The 19,721-nt window shown below is 39.8% G+C and overlaps 1 protein-coding gene across 1 annotated transcript in view; it reads left to right on the top strand.

The window, feature by feature from the left end:
• Positions 1 to 19,721, top strand: part of SHLD2 (shieldin complex subunit 2) — a 96,678-nt gene that overhangs the window by 39,288 nt on the left and 37,669 nt on the right. The window contains 1 exon segment of the mRNA XM_043980446.1: positions 17,291 to 18,958. Within this exon segment, the coding sequence (XP_043836381.1) occupies positions 17,296 to 18,958 (1,663 nt within the window). The 5' untranslated portion in view covers positions 17,291 to 17,295.

Genomic DNA, 19,721 nt, shown 5'->3' with positions numbered 1-19,721 from the left:
AAAGGACTAATGATGAAGCATACTATCCACCTCCAAAGAAAGAACTGATGCTGATTGAACACAGACTGAACCATGCTATTTCCCACTTTATTTCTTTCAGGTTTTCTTTTTCTTTTTTTTTTTTGTGGGGCAATGGGGGTTAAGTGACTTGCCCAGGGTCACACAGCTATTAAGTGTCAAGTGTCTGAGGTCGGATTAGAACTCAGGTCCTCCTGAATCCAGGGCCTGTGCTTTATCCACTGCCACCTAGCTGCCCCCTCAAGTTTTCTTATACAAAAGGACTAATATGGTAATGTTTTACATAATCCTGTATCTGTATCTGATTGCATACTGCTTCAGGGAAGGAAGAGGGGAGAGAGTGAAAGAGGGATAGAATTTGGAACTCAAAACTTTAAATAAAAATGTTTATTATCCAAAAAAAAAGGTTGGAAAGGATAAGGAAAAAAAAATATGGTTGTTTCCTGGAGTCAGAAAGACCTGAGTTTAAATGCAACCTTCAGATACTATTAACTGTGCCTGTCAGTTTCATCATCATTTATGGGGATAATAATACCTATTCTTTTTTTTTTTTGGTGAGGCAATAGGGGTTAAGTGACTTGCCCAGGGTCACATAGCTAGTAAGTGTTAAGTGTCTGAGGCTGGATTTGAACTCAGATCCTCCTGACTCCAGTGCCGGTGCTCTATCCACTGCGCCACCTAGCTGCCCCAATAATACCTACTCTTCAGGGTTGTTATGAAGATAAAATAAGCTATTTGTAAAGCAATTGCCAAATCTTAAAACACTATATTAAATGCTTTCTATTATTATTATTTGTGGGGTTTTTTCTTGCTTTCAATTTTAAAAAATTCCTTTGATTTTCAGAATTTCTTTTGGAGCTTTTTGAATTATTACTTTTCTTGGTTTTTTTTTTTAGCTGTATTCTAATTCATTGATCTCTTCTTTTCTTATATAAAATTTTCTGTAAGGACTACTTTAGCTACATCCCCAAAGTGTCAGTATGCTGTGCCATTGTTGTCATTTTCTTTTGTAAAACTTTATTATTTTTTTTCTGTGATTTATTCTTGGACCCAATAATTCTTCAGGATTAAATGACAGTCTCAAATAAATTTTTTAAATTAAATTTTATTTTATTTTCAGAGCCATAATCTCTCCCTTTCCCTCTCCCTCCCTGTATTAAGAAAGCAAGAAAAAAACAAAACTTATTACAAACATAGTCAAGCAAAACAAATGCATTGGCTATGTCCAAAAAAATTACAATTTTTTTTTTGTTTGTTTGTTTGTGGGGCAATGAGGGTTAAGTGACTTGCCCAAGGTCACACAGCTAGTAAGTATCAAGTATCTGGGGCCGGATTTTGAACTCAGGTCCTCCTGAATCCAGGGCCAGTGCTTTATCTACTTTGTCAGTTAGCTGCCCCCTAATTACAATTACTTTTAAATCATTTTCTCAAAAACCCTTTATTGAATATTTTTCTCTTGTATTGTAGTTAGTAAATTATGCAGGGCAATTATGTGTTCAATATTTTTCCTTTTCTGCATTTGTTTGGGAATGTTTTCTACCTCCAATACCTTCTTGTTTTTTGTCAAGGAGCTATGCCTAGCTGAGAAGTATTTTAACTTCTTTTCTGCTCTCATTTAGTAATCATTGAAGATCTAGCATATCCAGTTTCCCTAAAGGTCTTTTCAAGTCCTTAACTTCTTTCTTGTTTTTCATCCCCCCCCCCAAGATTTGTCTAGGTCTGAAAGGGGTACATTGAGGTCCACTGGTTTAATAATAACAGCTAGCATTTATATAACCTTTTAAGGTTTGCAAAGCATGTTACATATGTTAAATCATTTGATCCTCAAATCAACCCTGAGAAGGAAATTCTGTTATTCTTATTTTACAAATGAGGAAGCTGAAGCACAGAGAGGCTAAGTGATTGCTCCAGGGTTGCATAGTTAATAAGTATTATAGCTCTAATATTTCTTCATGTAATTCAATTAACTTTTCCTGTAGCTACTTAGAGGTTGTGCCATTTGGTACAAACATAATAAGTACTGATGTTGGTTCATTATCTGTGCTGCCTTTAAGAATAATGTAATTTCCTTGTTATCTCTTCTTGTCATGTCTGTTTCTGCTGCCTTTGTCTACAATTATGGTTGCTACTCCTGCTTGTTTTGAGTTCACCAGAAGCATGATTGATTTTGCTCCAGCCCCTTATTTTAGCTCCTTGTGAATCTTCGTGTTTCAGGTCTTGTTAGATTCTCCTTTCTATTCTAGGATGCTCTCCTCCTCCTTTTCTTTTCTGGGTGAATGCATTCTATTCATGTTCTTTGTTAGGACTGTTACTTGGATATTCCCTCCATCCTGTTCATCTTTCTTCTCTTTCCCTCCTTCCTCTCCCCTTACAAAGAAAGAAGTGGAGAAGGAGGAGTTTGCTTAAAACTGCTGAGCTGTGATTGATCTGTTTCCAGTACATTGCCTCTGTATTCTTCCTCTTGCCCGGACCTTGAACACAAGTTTTCACTCACTCCTTCCTTCCTTTTCTTGCCCTTCATTCTCCACCATCCAATGCTGGCGTTTCTTGTGCTTATGATGATTCTTTCACTTTTCTTGGCTTTCCTCTTAAATACCTCTTTCTCCTCTCTCTGTTCCTGCCTATTTGTCTGCTGAGTTTAATGTATTTCCACACCAAACTCTGTGTGTGTGTGTGTGTGTGTGTGTTCAACTTCCTTTGCCTAGTTCAGATAATAGTGACTTTTGTGAGATGGCCATTGTACCCATTCCTTTCTCCATGTTTGTACACTCTTTACCCCTGTTATATAAAATAGTAAATAAATTCCTTCCCTTCCTCCTCTTTTCCTCCCTAGTACATTCCTCCTTCCATTGCATTTCAGTCTAAGAATGTTGAAACATAACAACATCGTGCTTCCCACCCCTGCAGACTGCCTTTTTCTCTATGACTTCTACAGACATTAGGGTTCTGAGAAGACATTTGTTTCTACTCCCTGTTAGAATGCAAACCATTCATTATCTTATGGTTCCTTCCAATTGATGACATTATTTACCTTTCTATGTTTCTCTTGATTTCTGCCTTTGCATTTTAAAATTTTGCCCTCAGGAATTCTTTAGTTTCATTCAGGATCCACTTTTTTCCCCTTTAGAATTACTCTCAGTTTCCCCAGGTTCGGTTTCTGGAATATAATCCAAAATCTTCTGTCCTTTATAGTAGTAGCTACCCATTGTTGTGTGACCCTGACTGTGGCTCCTTGGTATTTGAATGGGAGGTGGGGGGAAAGATTGCAGGGTGAGTACTTAAAATATCTTTTCTTGGCCTAGAAGTCCTGGGGTTTGGCTCTGATATTCCTAGGGGTTTTCATTTTGCAGTTTCTTTCAGGAGGTAACTAATGTGTTCTTTTTGTTTTAACTTGGTCTTCTGGATCTAGGACTTTTTTTTTTTAATTTTGTGAAATCTGGTATCCAGACATTTTTAGTTATGATTTTCAGGTATTCTTATGATTCTTAGATTATTTTTCCTTGACCTGTTTTCCAGATTAGTTGTGTAAAAGTTACAAGTCAAGTCAAGCCAAAAGGCATTTTTTTCTGAGATGTTTCTCTGTGTCAGGCACCTCTTTTTTTAACCTTTGATTTTGTTTTTATGTTTCTTATTGTCTTATGGAGACATTGCTTTCTATTTGACCAATTCTGATTTGGGGGGAGGTCAGTTTGAGGGTAAGGTTCACTATAATTTGTCTTCACGTTGTTCATTCTCTTTGCCGTTCTTTTTTTCCCTGGCTATCACTTCCTCTAATATTGCATTTTGTATCTCTGCTGCATTTCTTGTACTCCTTGAGGCCAGGGCATTTTCTTTAAGCCTCTTTCGGAATCCTGGAGTTACCCTTTTCTTTTTTGATTTGATCTCTTGGTTTTCTTCCCTTTCTCTAGTAGTTCCTAGCATTGAGCATTTTTCTTTATTGGGAGTTTGTGCTTGAGTCAGACTTAAGGAGCCAACCTGCCCACTTACTTGGATGATGCGAGGAGGCCTTTATTCTGGACATGGTGGATAAGACTCAGATTTGCTTTCATTAGATATTTCTGGATCTTAACTTGGTCTCTTGGTAGTTCAGCTTGGGTTTTGACCTTGGCTTTCTCTCCATTTCCTTCTCCTTGAACAGTCCAAACCCAGAGTTGGCTCTGCTCCTTGCTTGTGACCTTGACAGAGCCCAAGCAGATAGTATAGATTTTCCTCCTAGTGGACCTTCCACAAAACCCCAGATACTTTGCTTCCCAGGTACTGCCCCGGCCCTATCTCTTGCTGAGGCTCAGGTATAAGCTGCCTTAATGCTGGGCTACCCAGACCTGGGGATGGTCTTGTTTCCTGCTGTGGTTCAGTGACTGGCTGCTCAGAGCCTGGATTGGGCACAAGCTCCCTGGCACTGGCTCAGCTGTGTTTCCAGTGTTGGCTCAAATGCAGGCTGTCTGGGCCTGAACATGTCCCTGTCCCCTGTAGTTGGAAAAGTAGGTATATGTTTAGTAATTGTTGATATTTAGAGGCAGTGGATGGTGCGCTAGAAACACTTGAGGCAGAAGATGAGCTGGGAAATTATCAGAATAGTCCAGGCTAGAAGTTAAGAAGACTGTTGACTGTGGCGTACTAGGTCTACACTCCAGAGAGATAAAAGGAAAAGGAAATAAACCCAGATGTGCAAAAATATTTATAGCAACTCTTGAAGTGTCAAAGAATTGCAACCTGAGGGGTTTTCCGTCAGTTGGGGAATAGGTGGACAAGTTATGGTACATGTATGTGAAAAAATATTGTTGCATTTTAAGAAATGATGAAGAGGATGATTTTAGTGAAATATGGGAAGACTTGTGTGGACTGCTACCGAGTAGAGAACAGAACCAAAAGAACAGTTTTTACGATAACAGGAAATATTGTAAAGACAACCAACTTCAAAAAACTTAGGAGCTCACAATTTCAGAGGCCTCAAGGTGAAACAGACCACCTCCTGATTGAGAGGTGATGGACTCAGACTGCAGATTGAGACATATTATTTTTGGACATGGCCTATGAAGGAATTTGTTTTGCTTGATTATACATGTTTGTAATAGGGATTTTGTTTTCTTGCTTTCTCAATTGGTGAGTGGGGAGGAGAAAAATATATATCTGAAAATAAAATAAAATTTAATATTATTAATTTTTTAAAAGAAAATGAACTAGAGTAGTAGCTATGTGAGTAGAGAGAAGGTGAATAGATTCCCTTACTAGACTGTTTCAAAACAGTGAATAAACATCTATTAAGCACCTACTGTATGCCAGTTTCTGTGCCAAATTCTGGGGATAGAAAGAAAGGCAAAAGATAGTTTCTGCTTTGAAGGAGTTCCCAATCTCAAAATGGAGAGGGTCGAGAAGGGTGTGATGAAGTCAGAGGAGTGCAGCTGGGTGGAAGTGCTGAGACAGCTTCCCTTCCCTGCTTCTAAACTTCCCTATTTCTGTCAAGGTTACCACCATTCTCCTCATTCACACCCCACCTATCCTAGCTGTTGCCAAGTCCTGTGGTTTCTCCCATAACCTCTCTTGTGTAAACTCCCTTCACTCCACTAATAGCCATTAGCCTGATGCATGCCTCATCACCTCACACCTGGACTGGTCTGCTGGTTTTGATCTCCCTGCCTCATCTCTCCCAACTCCATCTTCCACTCAGCTCCCAAAGTGATGATCTTCCTACAGCACAGGTATGACAGTTCCCCTCCTTCCCCCAGTGAATTCCAGTGGCTCCTTATTCTCTCCAGGATCAAATAAAATAATATCATAGTTAGCTTTTGCACAGTGCCTACTATGTGCCATGCACTGTGCTCAACACTTTCCAAATAGTCCCTATGTTTAAAAAAATAAAAATCTTCTGTTGGGCTTTTACAGCCCATCACAGCTTGGTCCTTTCCTATCTTTCTAATCCCCTTTTATTTATTCCCCTCTCTCTATTTTTTTTTTAAGGGAGGCAATTGGGGTTAAGTGACTTGCCCAGGGTCACACAGCTAGTATATGTTAAGTGTCTGAGGCCGGATTTGAACTCAGGTACTCCTGAATGCAGGGCTGGTGCTCTATCCACTGTGCCACCTAGCTGCCCCTCTCTATATACTTTATGATCCAACATCACTGGCCTTGTAATATTCCTTACATAGAATACTGTCTCCTCACTTGGTCTTTCCCCTGGCTGTTCACCATTCCTGGAATGCTCTCCTTCCTCACCTTCAGCTCTTGGCATCCTTTAAGACTCAACTCAAATCCCACCTTTGCAAGAGGCCTTTCCACTTCCCCCAGCCCCCAAAGGGGGGGGGCGTTGGGGGGAGTTATCTCTCCCATTAGAATGGGAGCTTCTTGATTGCAGAGACCCTTTTAGGGAGAGGGGGTTCTTTGTATCTTAAACACTTAAAGTAGTGCCTGGCACATAGTAATTGCTTAATAAATGCTTTTGTTTGTTTGTTTATTTGTTTTGTTTATTTTTTTGTGGGGCAATGAGGGTTAAGTGACTTGTCCAGGGTCACACAGCTAGTAAGTGTTAAGTGTCTGAGGCTGGATTTGAACTCAGGTCCTCCTAAATCCCAGGCTGGAGTTTTATCCACTGTGCCTTTTTAATATTGAGGATGTTCTTGGAGAGGGTGTCTGGCTCTTTCTCTGAGGAAGATATGATTGGACAAGAGGTAGGTTTTTGGGAAAAAGATAATGAGTTCTAATCCCACTTAATGCTAGTGCCTTCTCAGTTGATTATCTCCAACTTACTCTGTATATATGTTGTTTATACATCGTTGTTTGCATATGGTTTCCCCCATTAGATGGTGAGTTCCTTGGAAATAGGGACTGACTTCCTTTTGTTTTTCTTTATGTCCTCAGTGCCTGACAATAGAATAGGTCCTTAATAAATCTTTGTCGACTGATATGTTGAGTCAAGTTGTCAGTGGGACATCCAGTTTGAAATGTCCAGTAGGCAGCTGGTCATGTAGGGCTGGAGCTCAGGAGAGAGACTAGGACTAAATATATAGATCTTGGAATCATGTAATGAGCAATGATAGAGCTTTGACAGCTGATAAGGATAGGTTTTATGTTCTGTCTTTTTTTTCTTTATGTGCAGAAATTGTTAAATATGAGTAATTTAGATAAAATTTCAAATTAACAAAGACTGAAGAAACCATCTCATCAGATATCAGACTGATACGTTAGAGATGTTAATAGGTAAATATTAATTTCAGTGTATTTTTAAATTCACTGGGCAAACTTATAATTGTGTCATCAGTTATAGCAGATTCATATTGCTATGTGTTTTGTATAGTGGGCTTCATCTATATTTGTCTATATTTGTAATCACATAGTTCTCTCAGTAGAAAACAGGGATCAGGGTGTTTTTATGGTTGGTTGGTGGAATAGGAAAGGATGAACAAATTTGGTAACAGCACTTTCAGTTTTAGTAATCTGAAAGGGAAAAACCTGCTGATGCAGTTCATCTTGTTTTAATAGATCTTTGACCCTTCAATCAGACTCTGACCATTCTAAAGATAAAGGGTTCTAGTTGTATTAGTTTTCCTGAGTGAAGCAACCTTTTGCAGATTGTGAAATGGTATAATTATTAACAAGGAAAATGGCTGTGTGCTTACAAGTTTCATTTAGTATCTCAGTAAGCATTAACCCTTTGAGCATCCCCAAAACATATGAGATTCTGCAGATGTAGCTGATTTATGAGCACTGTCAGCCACAATATATTAATCTTACTGTATTTGTAATGACAAATAGTGTTAATAAGTATAAACTTTTTCTTCTACAAAGTTCACTGTTTCATAAGTAGAATAAAATGAAAGGGTAAATGACAGCATCAGAAGAACTTGAGTTCATTGATGAGATAAATTGCCTTTAATGAATTTTACTTTTGAACGCAATGTTACGTGAGTCATCTCGCTGTCAGTCATCTGTATGTTCTGGAGGTAATCTAGCCATCTTTTGGGCCCTTGCTTCCTCCTCCCATCCTTATCTTCTAAGTCTGAAGGTTTGCCTGCACTGCCTATTTAAACCTCTTATATCTTTCCTACTAATTGAAACCCAGGAAGAAACAAGCTATAAAACTTTCCAGTGCTTTGGGCACATTCCTTGGCCCTACACTAGTGCTGTCACCTCCAGTAGTTCCCTTATGGGTCTGCTTCCTCATCTCCATAATAGCAAGAGCACCAGAGTGCCCAGGTACTGGGCAAGATGCAAATTTGAGATAAGATGTGACCGCTCCCTCAGTATAAAGGGATTTGACACATCCAAAGATCACTGTAGTTCAGAATGCCTAAGGGCACCAGAAAGCTCCAGCCCTAGTGCCTTGAGACAGTCAAGGGGATAGAGGGAATTATCAGACTGGGGAGGACCAAGAAAGACCTCCAAGGGAAAGCAGCCTTTAAGAGAAGATTGAAAAGGTGACTAGGATTCAGCAGATGGAGGGAGAGTTCCCCCACTGAAGTGTGGGGGAAGGGGACACAGCCTGTAGTCCATTTCATCTGGAGACTAAACTGTGGGTAGGGAAGGCAAGGCAAGGTCATTGTGGAGAGGGCTTTGATAAGGAATGCAAGCTCAGGTCTACAAGTGATCAGAAAAGATAATGGTGTGAAAGCACTCAGTCGAGCCCCATACAAATGTCAGGTACTCAGAGACTCAAACAGATCTGTGGTTTCACTGATTGAGATGTTTCTTTCACTCCTGCAACTCCCAGACTATCCATTCCTGCCTATTCTGTGCAGTGCTTATCCGTATCCTCACACACATGGGTCACGGTGGGTCCCCCTCCCTTGCTTTCACTTGACATTGTGAGGACACCAGCCAACACGAGGGTTGTCCACTGATAATCTCTTGCTCTTGCCACGTGATCAGTCCATCTTCTTTGATCAGGCATTTCTCTGATGATATCCATTCCATGGTTCTTCTTTGGAGTTCTTTGTTATGTGCTGCAGTCTGCTCACACCCACCATGAACCTGCTTCTCCAGTGGCCCCTTTGTGATCCTTATTTATATTTTATAGGGTTATAGTTCCAGAACTAGAAAGGATTTTAGAGGTCATTTATTTCAGTCCCCTCATTATACAGATGAAGCAGCTAGGTGGCACAAAGTACAGACCACTGAGCCTGGAGGCAGGAAAACCCGAATTCAAATCCTGCCTCAGACACTTAATAACTATGTGACCTTTGGTAAGTCACTTAACCTCTCTAAGCCTTAGTTCCTCATCTTTAAAATGGGGATAATAATAGCACCTACCTCCCTGGGTGGTTGTGAGGATCAAATGAGATAACATTTTTAAGGTCTTTAGCATAGGCCTGGCCTGGCACATAATAGGCACTATATAAATGTGGGTATTATTATAAGGAAATCGATGCTTATAGAGGTCAAAGCACCTGCCCTATATGACACAGGCAATAGGTGATTGAGTGAAGTTAAAACTCAATTTCTTTAACTACAAGATGAGGATTTTTGTGTCTGAACTCCCTGGGCTTAGAATCTCTGGCATTACATGGCTTGGAACCTTAAAATACCAGTAGATTATTAGGATCAAAAGGATGGACCTTGGGGCAGCTAGATGGCGCAGTGGATAGAGCACCGGCCCTGGAGTCAGGAGGACCTGAGTTCAAATCCAGCCTCAGACACTTAACACTTACTAGCTGTGTGACCCTGGGCAAGTCACTTAACCCCAATTGCCTCACTTAAAAAAAATTAAAAAAAAAAAAGGATGGGGGGGAAGTGTGGGGTCATTAAAGGAGCTTTGAATTTTCTTCAGTGCAGACCAGCCTGGACCCCTCCCATTTAATTCTGAGCCCAGTGTGATCATTTGCATTATCCACTATATATTCTACTCCCACATTCTTGTCCAGTTGATCTTTCCTCGTGATATTCTCCATGCGTGATCTCTTGTCTTTTGTGCCTTTGCACAAGTGATCTCTTCAGTCCAGAATGTCCTTCTTCACTTCAGCCCCTTTAAATCCCCAGCATCCTTCTGACTACAACTCAGATCTCAACTCCTACATGATTGAATGAGTGCATTTACTATGTGCTAGGCATAGTGCTGAGAGTACAAATAGAAGAAAGCAAGATAGTCCTTGCCCTCAAGGAGATTGCAAGACAATACATATGTGTGAGTGACCCGGAGGGTTTGGGATACTTTAAAGCTCTCTCTCTGACTCTGTCTTTGTCTTCTATTTGAATCCCCTCCCCTTCCTGGAGCTTTTGGGAGGTACTGATCCCCCTTTGTCTCTGTCTCTCTCTCTCTCCCCTTCTCCCCCTTCTCTCCTCCCCTTCCCAGGATGGAAATGCAAAGGCTACTCTTGGGCTTTTTCCACTATTGATCAGCACAGAATCTTTGACCAGACCTCTATTGGTTCTGCTCTCCTAGGGGTTCTCAATATTGATGCCAGACTTAGTGTGAACACCTGTTTGTCTTTGTCTACAATCGCTCATTGTTTGTCCTTTGTTTTCTTCATTTTTTTTTTTTTTGGTGAGGCAGTTGGGGTTAAGTGACTTGCCCAGGGTCACACAGCTAGTAAGTGTCAAGTGTCTGAGGCTGGATTTGAACTCAGGTCCTCCTGACTCCAAGGCCAGTGCTTTATCCACTGCACCACCTAACTGCCCCCGTCCTTTGTTTTCAAAGAGGACTATGACAGATTCCATGACTTGCAGTGAATTGTATTTAAGTGAGGCAGGGCTGTGCTAAGTCACCAACCTCACTCTTTCCTCCAGAGCCATCCAGGTCCTGTGGGGCAAGACATAATATCAGGACGGCTAGAGATGGCTTCAGATGTTTAAGGCAGTTGGGGTTAAGGGTTAAGTGACTTGCCCAGGGTTACACAGTAAATATCTAAGATCAAATTTGAACTCAAGTCCTCTCAACTTCAGGGCCAGTGCTCCATCTACTGTGCCACCTAGCTGCCCTCAGACCTGAGCTGAAGGGATCCGCCAGCCTTAGCCTTCCTGGTGACTGTAATTACAAGCATGCACAACCATGCAAAGCCACATTCCCTTTTGTATAGGAGCAGAGGTCCTGGCTCCAGAATCAAATCTCCTCTTCCTCCTCCTCCTCCTCCTTCCTTCTTCCTTCTTCCTTCTTCTGGGGGGTGAGGCAGTTGGGGTTAAGTGACTTGTCCAGGGTTACACAGCTAGTAAGTGTTGAGTGTCTGAGGTCACATTTGAACTCATGTCCTCCTGAATCCAGGGCCGGTGCTCTATCCATGGCTTAGAAGTATTCTTGGCAGCTAGGTGGCTCAGTGGATTAAGCACCGGCCCTGGATTCAGATTTGGCCTCAGATACTTGACACTTACTAGCTGTGTGACCCTGGGCAAGTCACTTAATCCTCATTGCCCTGAAAAAAAAGAAATAAATAACAGAATGAATGTTAGAAGCGTTCTGCAACCACAGAACAGTTCTCTCTTTTGCTACCCCATCAATGGAGTGCTGAAGACACTGGGACTAGACTGCTGTCAAAGTGTCTTCTTTTGGCAGCTTTGGTTCCATGATACAACGTAAAATATGTGTGATAGACAACTAGAATGAGTTTCTAAAAACAGTGTGGCAAGTGAATCCAGTTTATGTAGATGTACCCTGGTTATACTAGCTTTGGTTCTAATCATTCAGAAGGGATTCCAACACTATGGGAAAAGCAAGTTGGAAAAGAAGGTCACCTCTTTTACTTTCTGAACTGCCCCTTTCTGGACATGAAGTTCAGTGACCTGAAATCACACATGGAACAACAACCCAAAACATTAAAATGGCCTCCTAGAGCTGGTTATTAGCAAATGGCCCACCCTGGAATGGCCAAGAAGTGACAAAGTGCTTTTTTTTCCTTTAAAAAAAAATACCCAGGAGTAGAGAGAAAATACTGAGTCTGGGTAAAAATTTACGGGCACAAAGGCCTGGGAAAGTTTACCCTATTGAACCTAGTGACCCCTAAGTAACCATAAACTTCTCATTTCCCTAGGGGAGGGAGAAAGGCACAAAGTGTCTTCTTATAGTAGGGTAAGTAGTCTGAGATTCCCAACTCTTTCCTGCCATGGTCAAGGGAGCTTGTTCCTGAGTTTAGTAAATGCCATGGAATTCTTGGACACTGCTGACTTTGCGAATGGTTGTGTGAGCCCCAAGAAGTATCCTGCAGAATTTTGGGTCGACATATGCATTCTCTGTCTCCTTGTCTCTATCTTACTCCTCCTTTTCTTCATCCTCCCCCTCCTCCCCAACTCCTCTCAATCTTTGACTATCTCCCCCATGTTGTCAGGCATATCAGCCATACATGCTCCTCCAGTCTCCTCGCTTGGTGCACAAAATTCTGTCTTCTGACTGTCTTGGTCACTTGCCTTAAAATTTTCCCAGAGCTGTTGGGAGGTGTTGAACCACAAGTCAAGTTAGCAGCCATTTAGTAAACACTTCCTGTGTGCCAGGCCTTACACTGAGCATTGGGAATACAGGAGATGCTGAAAGAGGAAAGTATCCCTGAGACATGGTGGAGAAAGTCCAGAGAGTCAGGAGCAGAGCCTGCAGAGAAAAGATGTGGCTGTGCTGGGGCAGTGGTAGAAAGGAGGCCTCACTGGGCCTGTGAGGTCCAGCTCCTGGCAGATCTCAAGAAGACCCCTTGTTTCATAAGGTTTCTCTCTCTGCAGTATCAGAGGTATTCAATCTATTTAGTTTATTTTCCCTAAAAAAAGCTCTCCATAGTCTTCTGCAGACATTATTTACTTTATTTCTGGGATGGTTATTGGCTGTTTGAAGATGGGCATTGTTCACCTAACCAGGAATGCCCTATTTCAGTCCAGTTTTTCTTTGGCTCAGAACAATCATGGGACATCCTCTGCTTGTTCTGGTTCACCCTATTCATGAGCATTTTCCTGACTGAAAGCCAAAAGTTTCTCAGGTCAGTGGAGCTTCCCAGCTGCTGGACTGGATGACTTGCTTCAGAATTCTCCCTCAGTCAGGCTCTGCACTGCTATGGCTGCTTCCTGCTAAATAGGTATGGGGGTGAGGGAAGCCATTCTTGGGACCTGGCCCCTCTTCAGATGGTTTTTACCCTCACTCCTGGGGTAATTGTATGAACCAGCAAGCAGGGGCCCTCCCACCCATTGATGGGGCCTTTCCTGAAATTGTAGTAGTAATTTGTTTACTGTTTGAAGAGCCAGAATCGCAGTGCCCATGGGGAAGGTTAGCACTCAGTGGCACAGCATGAAGGTGGCCAAGAAACTGTGTGATATGTCTGGGTCTGGACAAGAGAAAGTGCAGAGAGCTTCTGTTGCTGAAAGAGGTGGAAGCTAGAGTGCACACAGCTCATGCTTTCTTTTTACTTTACTGAGGCAAGTAGGTTAAGTGACTTGCCCAGAGTCACACAGCTAGTAAGCATCTAAGGCTAGATTTTAACTTAAGATGAGTCTTCCTGTCTTCAGGCCCAGCATTCTGTGCCACTAGAGCTCTAATGTTCCATAAAACATTTCATGTACTTACCATCCTTTCTGGGAGAGATTATTCATAAAAATGAGATAGCCAGATTAATGATATTATACTCATATACTTAAATAACAAATCTGCCTTATGTGTGGGGCCTGCTCGTTAGTCATCCATGCCTTCTCATCCTATTTCATTAAATCCTTCCAAGTAGATCTAGCTAGGTCATTCCTTTTATATAGATTTAACATTTCTTTAATACAAGTAGAACACTTAGACCATCCACATATTATCCCTTATTTTCACTGCATAACCAGCCCATCTTCTTTTTTGGCTCATACATGCCTTTGATGACATAGCTTATGCTACTTCTTGCACAGATGCAGCTCTCCATTATCGTTGAGGTTACTCACAATTTTGACTCTTCAGAGGTCTTGGTGTTCTCTGATTCACAGCCACATAGGCTGTGTTTGTCTCTACTAAGTCAGTTTTCTTGTTATCAGTAAATAGCAGATAAAGTGAGATCTTTCATCTTTATACTTTTCAGTCAGTGTGTGGCTATGAAATTATCACTTGCTATAGAAAATAGTCAATGAAAACTTGCCTCTTCCTCTTCCTCTTCCATGTTTTCATCAAGGATACTTCAGGTGTGTAGGCCAATCTCATAAAGATTTTATGGGGGCAGCTAAGTGGCGCAATGGATAGAGCACTGGCCCTGGATTCAGGAGAACCTAAGTTCAAATCCGGCCTCAGACACTTGACACTTACTAGATGTGTGACCCTGGGCAAGTCACTTAACCCTCATTGCCCTGCAAAAACAAAAAACAAAACAAAACAAAAGGTTTTATGGATGCGAAAAAGTATACTAGTTCCATCATTCTTCTTTCAAAATAATAAAAAATAAAGTCCTCAGATTGTTCCTGATTTAAAGGTATTTTCTATTGGGATCTTTCTTTTGGTTATTTTCTTGAATAGTATTACTAATAATACTCTTTTGAAGCCTGTTGACCCATCAGGCTTAATAATCTAACAGCTTCAGGGGCAGCTAGGTGGCGCAGTGGATAAAGCACCAGCCCTGAATTCAGGAGTTCCTGAGTTCAAATCCGGCCTCAGACACTTGACACTTACTAGCTGTGTGACCCTGGGCAAGTCACTTAACCCCCATTGCCCCGCCAAAAAAAAAAAAGTTTAAAAAAAAGTAAAAAAAAAAATAATCTAACAGCTTCTGCAAACTGGATAGGACCTATCACGATGGGACATGATCATAAAAATCATATTAAGAACAATTCTCTTTCTCTGTTCCAGCAGAAAGCTAGTAAATGGTTACAGTAATTAGGCTGTAGTAAAAATATCACTGTAATGTCTGCTCTTATATATAAAAGTCCTCAGGACTTTTAACCTTTTAAAAATATAAGCCAAGCATGCCCAATCACAAGACACTTCCTATAAAAATCTTTTTTACTTGCTATATTGATCAAATTTCATTACAAAAAAAATTTCAGGAACTCCTTAAGTAGAGTTCTGTGGCTTGTATTTGTTGTTTGTATTTGTACATGGCCTCACCCCCAATGAAATACTTTACATCAAATGACACACATGAGGCAGTGCAATACAATGGAAGATGTGCTAGATTTGAACTCAGAAGGCCTGACTCGAATCCTGTTCTGCTACTTACTGTCTGTGTGACTTTGGGCAAATCACTTGACCTGGCTAAGACTGTTCCTCACCTGTGAAATGGAGCACTAGATGCTGTTCTTGTGAACCTCCCAACTCAACTCCATGATAGTGTGGACCTTTATTTCAAGCCTGAACTTGAAGACTTTTATTGGGTGCTTTAGTGACCTCTAATGGCCAAATGAGGAAACCACATTTTAGAAATAAAGCTATTTGAGTAATCAGATGGTATTTACTTTAATAGCCATTCATTTTTCCTTGACTTGTAGCAGGTCAAAAACTGACATCTGGCATCACTATTTTTGCTGACATTTCGAGATGGTTTGTTTGAAAATTGCAATCTGTCTTGATTATTAGTACTGCCCAAATAGTAACAGCTGTCATCAGTGTTCTCAACTCTCATATTCAAACTTTTGCTCTGAAAAAATTCAAGGGCACGGAGTTAAAAAATATGAAAGCAAAGTAAGAATTCTTAAAGTTTAATTTTTCTTAAAGTATATTCTCTCCATTTGGTTAAAATTGGTTACCTGAGGGGGCAGCTAGGTGGCTCAGTGGATAAAACACCAGCCCTGGATTCAGGAGTACCTGAGTTCAAATCCGGCCTCAGACACTTGACACTTACTAGCTGTGTGACCCTGGGCAAGTCACTTAACCCCCATTGCCCCACAAAAAGCAACCAAAAAAACCCCCAAAAACCAAAAATTGGTTACCTGTTCCTTCTTTTACAGTTTTCACTTTTTTTCTACGTCTAATTCCTTAAAATTTTGGAAAGTTTATATTGCTGTCTTCAGATGCCTTAGTTACTGTGATAAAAACAATCACATTGACAAGTTATAATAAAAAGTATGTGCTACTCATGTTATTGTTCCTATTATTATTAATCCTATTTGCATTCTTAACTTTTTACTTTATAAACATTTACAGATCAAGCAATTTTCTAAACAAAATAGCCAACTCTTGATTATGCTAGGTAGGTATTAAAATACAAATAATATACTTCCTTTCCGTAGCACAGGTATTTATTAAACTTCTCCTATGTGCAAGGTACTGTGCTAGATGCTGGAGATAAAAAGATTAAAATGAAATGTTCCTTGACTGCAAGGAATTTATTACTTTCTGCTGGGGGGAGAGGGAGTTGGAGATAATGGCATAATGGGCATAATGCACTATGCAAGTAAATATGAGGAATGAGCCTTCCAGGCATGGAAAATGATTTGTTGAAATTCAAGGAAACAAGAGATAAAGAGGAAAGTTTAGGAAACTGGTTGGACTTTAGTTTGGTTGGAACATGACATTTGTGAAGAGAAGCAGAGCCTAGAAAAGCAGGTAGGAGCCAAGTAATCATATCTTTAACCCTTAAGAAATTGGGGGGGGGCAGCTAGGTGGCGCAGTGGATAGAGCACCGGCCCTGCAGTCAGGACTCCCTGAGTTCAAATCCAGCCTCAGACACTTAACACTAGTTGTGTGACCCTGGGCAAGTCACTTAACCCCAATTGCCTTACTTAAAAAAAAAAAAGAAATGGAGGGGGGAACCACTAAAGGTTTCTAAGCAAAGAAAGGGCCCACAAGATAACAGATAATCCAAAAATGAGAATTTTGTGGATTTAGAAATAGTCAATCAGCCAGTTATTACATCTATTTAAGGCTCTGAGTTTTGGGGTTGGTTCATATTTTGAGAGTATGTGAAATGTTTGGATTATAAATAGTTCAGATAAATAGTCTTTGTGTATAATCTAGGTGTTTTTACTACTAATTAAACAAATGTTTATTTTGTGGTTAAAAAAATCCCCAAAGAAACAAAACTAACCTGTTATTAAAATGGGATTGAGTTGTATATCATGAAACTGAACAAATTAAGATGAATGTAGCAAACAGTGTTTTATTTACTTGCTGAATCTCTAAATGAATATTATTGATGATTATTTTCTTTTTAATCATTAATATATGGGTTGGATGGTTATGAACATTGGAATAAAGTTGAGAGTCCCATAATAAGCAGTATAGATTAATTTAAAATTCTTATTTCAGTTGAGATCAAGTGAGATGTTTGAAACATTTTTCAAAACTTAAAGTTCTACATAATAATCTTAACTGTTGTTTTAAATTTATAGTTATTATTTTTTGCTTTTGTGACTATGAAGTTAATATGACAACCTTTAATGAATTAATACATTCATAAATTTTTGTTTTTTTCCTCAGAAATCATGAGTAAAATACCTCAAATCCACATTTTCTTTGGAGCACCAATTATTCCATCAAATACTACAGTATCCCAAGAACAAACTTGTTCAGCAGCCAATGCCGATCCATGGAAGAGAACTCAGCTTTTATATGATCACCATTCCTTAACTGTTAGTGCTGAAGCATGCAGGTATGGTCATCTTGAAGGCCACCATGCAAGTATTCCAGTTCCTCTTAAAGAACATATCATGGTGAACTCTGATAAGGCTATATCTTGGAATGGCGAAGACTGTTTAACATGTGTTCCTGAAACACAGTGTATAGAATCCCAGAATAGTGATTCTTCAAGGACAATTGAGGAAACGCAGTGTATAGAATCCCAGAATAGTGATTCTTCAAGGACAATTGATGAAACACAGTGTATAGAATCCCAGAATAGTGATTCTTCAAGGACAATTGATGAAACACAGTGTATAGAATCCCAGAATAGTGATTCTTCAAGGATGATTGATATAGCCTGCTATAATGAGCAAATACCAAAATTTGAGAGCAAAGTTCAACAGCATTTAAATGAAAGAACATGTTATTATCCTGTGAATGAAAATAATGAACTCACAGACCAGCAGGAGAAATTTGAATCAAATTCCTGTTTCCAAAGTCTCTTAAGAAAAAATTCCCAACCAATAAATCAGGACTGTTCCAGTATCTGGGATTTGGTCTACAGTACTAAGCAGATTAATATAGAGTCAGAAGCTACAGGAAATGATCATATACCATCAAAAAATCATGAGACAGTAAGCCATTATCCGGAATTCTTTTCTCCCCAAATAACAGAAGAGCCAGAGTCTAAAGGAGTAATAAGGGAGATGTCGAGCTTCAGTACATCAACAGACATTGAATTTCTTAGTATTATGACATCAAGCAAGATAGCCTTTCTAGCCCAAAGCCTGGATAAAGAACAGAGTTTTCTAAATAAAGGAACTACAAGCATGAAACTAGAACCAAAGGAAAGTTGTAGGGAAATGAGACTAGAAAATTCCAATAATTTTGTGGATGGACCAAATCAAGCAAACTCCCTTGAACTTTTTAGTCCTAATTGTCCTGAGACAACAAGCAACCTCACTACCTTAAACTGCAACAAAGGAATCAAGGAAAATATAGGATCACAAGAACTTTTCAAAACTCCTAATGAACAGCCTACAGATGATTTTTGTATTGAGTCATTTAGCACAAGAAAAATTTGTTCCCAACAAAATACTTTACATAAAGTTTCTACTAAAAGAAATCGAACTTCTGAAGATAAGTCAGGTCCTTCAAGTACTGTCTCAGAATCCCTTCAGGGACCCAAGAGAGTTAAGTCAGTTTGTTCTTCAGATACCCATCAGATTTCTTCCAAAGCTCTTCCTGAAAAAAATGTATCTAAGCTTGGCAAGCTCTTTAAAAAGACATTTCTGCTTAAAAACTGTGTTTGCAAAAACCAGAAATATAATTGTTTGGTTATGGCCTTACATCCGTGTCTTGTGAAGGAAATACACATAAAAACAGGACCAAATTCTGGCTGTAAAGTTCCTTTGGCAACTATTACAGTAACCGACCAATCAGAAATTAAGAAGAAGGTTGTGCTATGGCGTGACACTGCCTTTGGTGTGCTAACAGTATTTCCTGGAGACATAATTTTACTAACTGGTGAGAACCTTTGTAACTAGCAGATGTTTTATTTCACTAAAAACTTTTCTCCAATCATATGAATTTAACAGTTCATTTCCCATCACCTTTCTCTTCTGAGCCCAAACATAATTCCTCTCTGTTTATCTATTTATATGCCTACTTTGCAGAGCAATATTTATTATTGGAAGAAAGATGAGTTTTTAGTGGTCTCTGCCACCATAGAGCCCATAGAGTAGGGGAATGAAACACAAACACAGATAATTGTAATACATAGTACTACATAAGTTTTCAAGATAGTTTCAACACCAACTGCTATATAAGGTCAGGAGACAAGGTTTTTACCAGTTAGGAAGATCAGGGAAGGATAAATGAAGATAGGGTGTGGCATTTGAGAATTGTAAAGGATGGTTTGAAATTCTGCACATAAAGGTATAAAGGAAAACATATAGGACATACTGGGAAGCTTGAGGAGGGGTATAGGATGGGAAAATTTGTATGAAGTGATATAGAATAAGAGAAACAAAATCAATTATGCATGATAACTACTACAATGTACTTTTTTTTTTTAATTACCAGAGCAGCAGAAATCTAACTGAAAAATCAGTGATGGTCTGGTGAATAGATCATGAAATATAGCTCCTTCCTTTTTTAGCAGAGAACCTAGGGGCTTTCAAGACAGAATGTTGTATGTATTATCAAATGAAATCATTGTGTCTGATGTTTTTGCTTAATCGCTTTTCTTGGTTACAAAAGAAGATTCATTCTGGAAGGAGTTTCCCTC

The sequence above is a fragment of the Dromiciops gliroides genome, chromosome 2 (genome assembly GCF_019393635.1).
Source record: "Dromiciops gliroides isolate mDroGli1 chromosome 2, mDroGli1.pri, whole genome shotgun sequence".
Classification (NCBI taxonomy): domain Eukaryota; kingdom Metazoa; phylum Chordata; class Mammalia; order Microbiotheria; family Microbiotheriidae; genus Dromiciops; species Dromiciops gliroides.
Note: the sequence above shows the minus strand (reverse complement) of the source record. Positions and strands in the feature narration are given on the sequence as shown.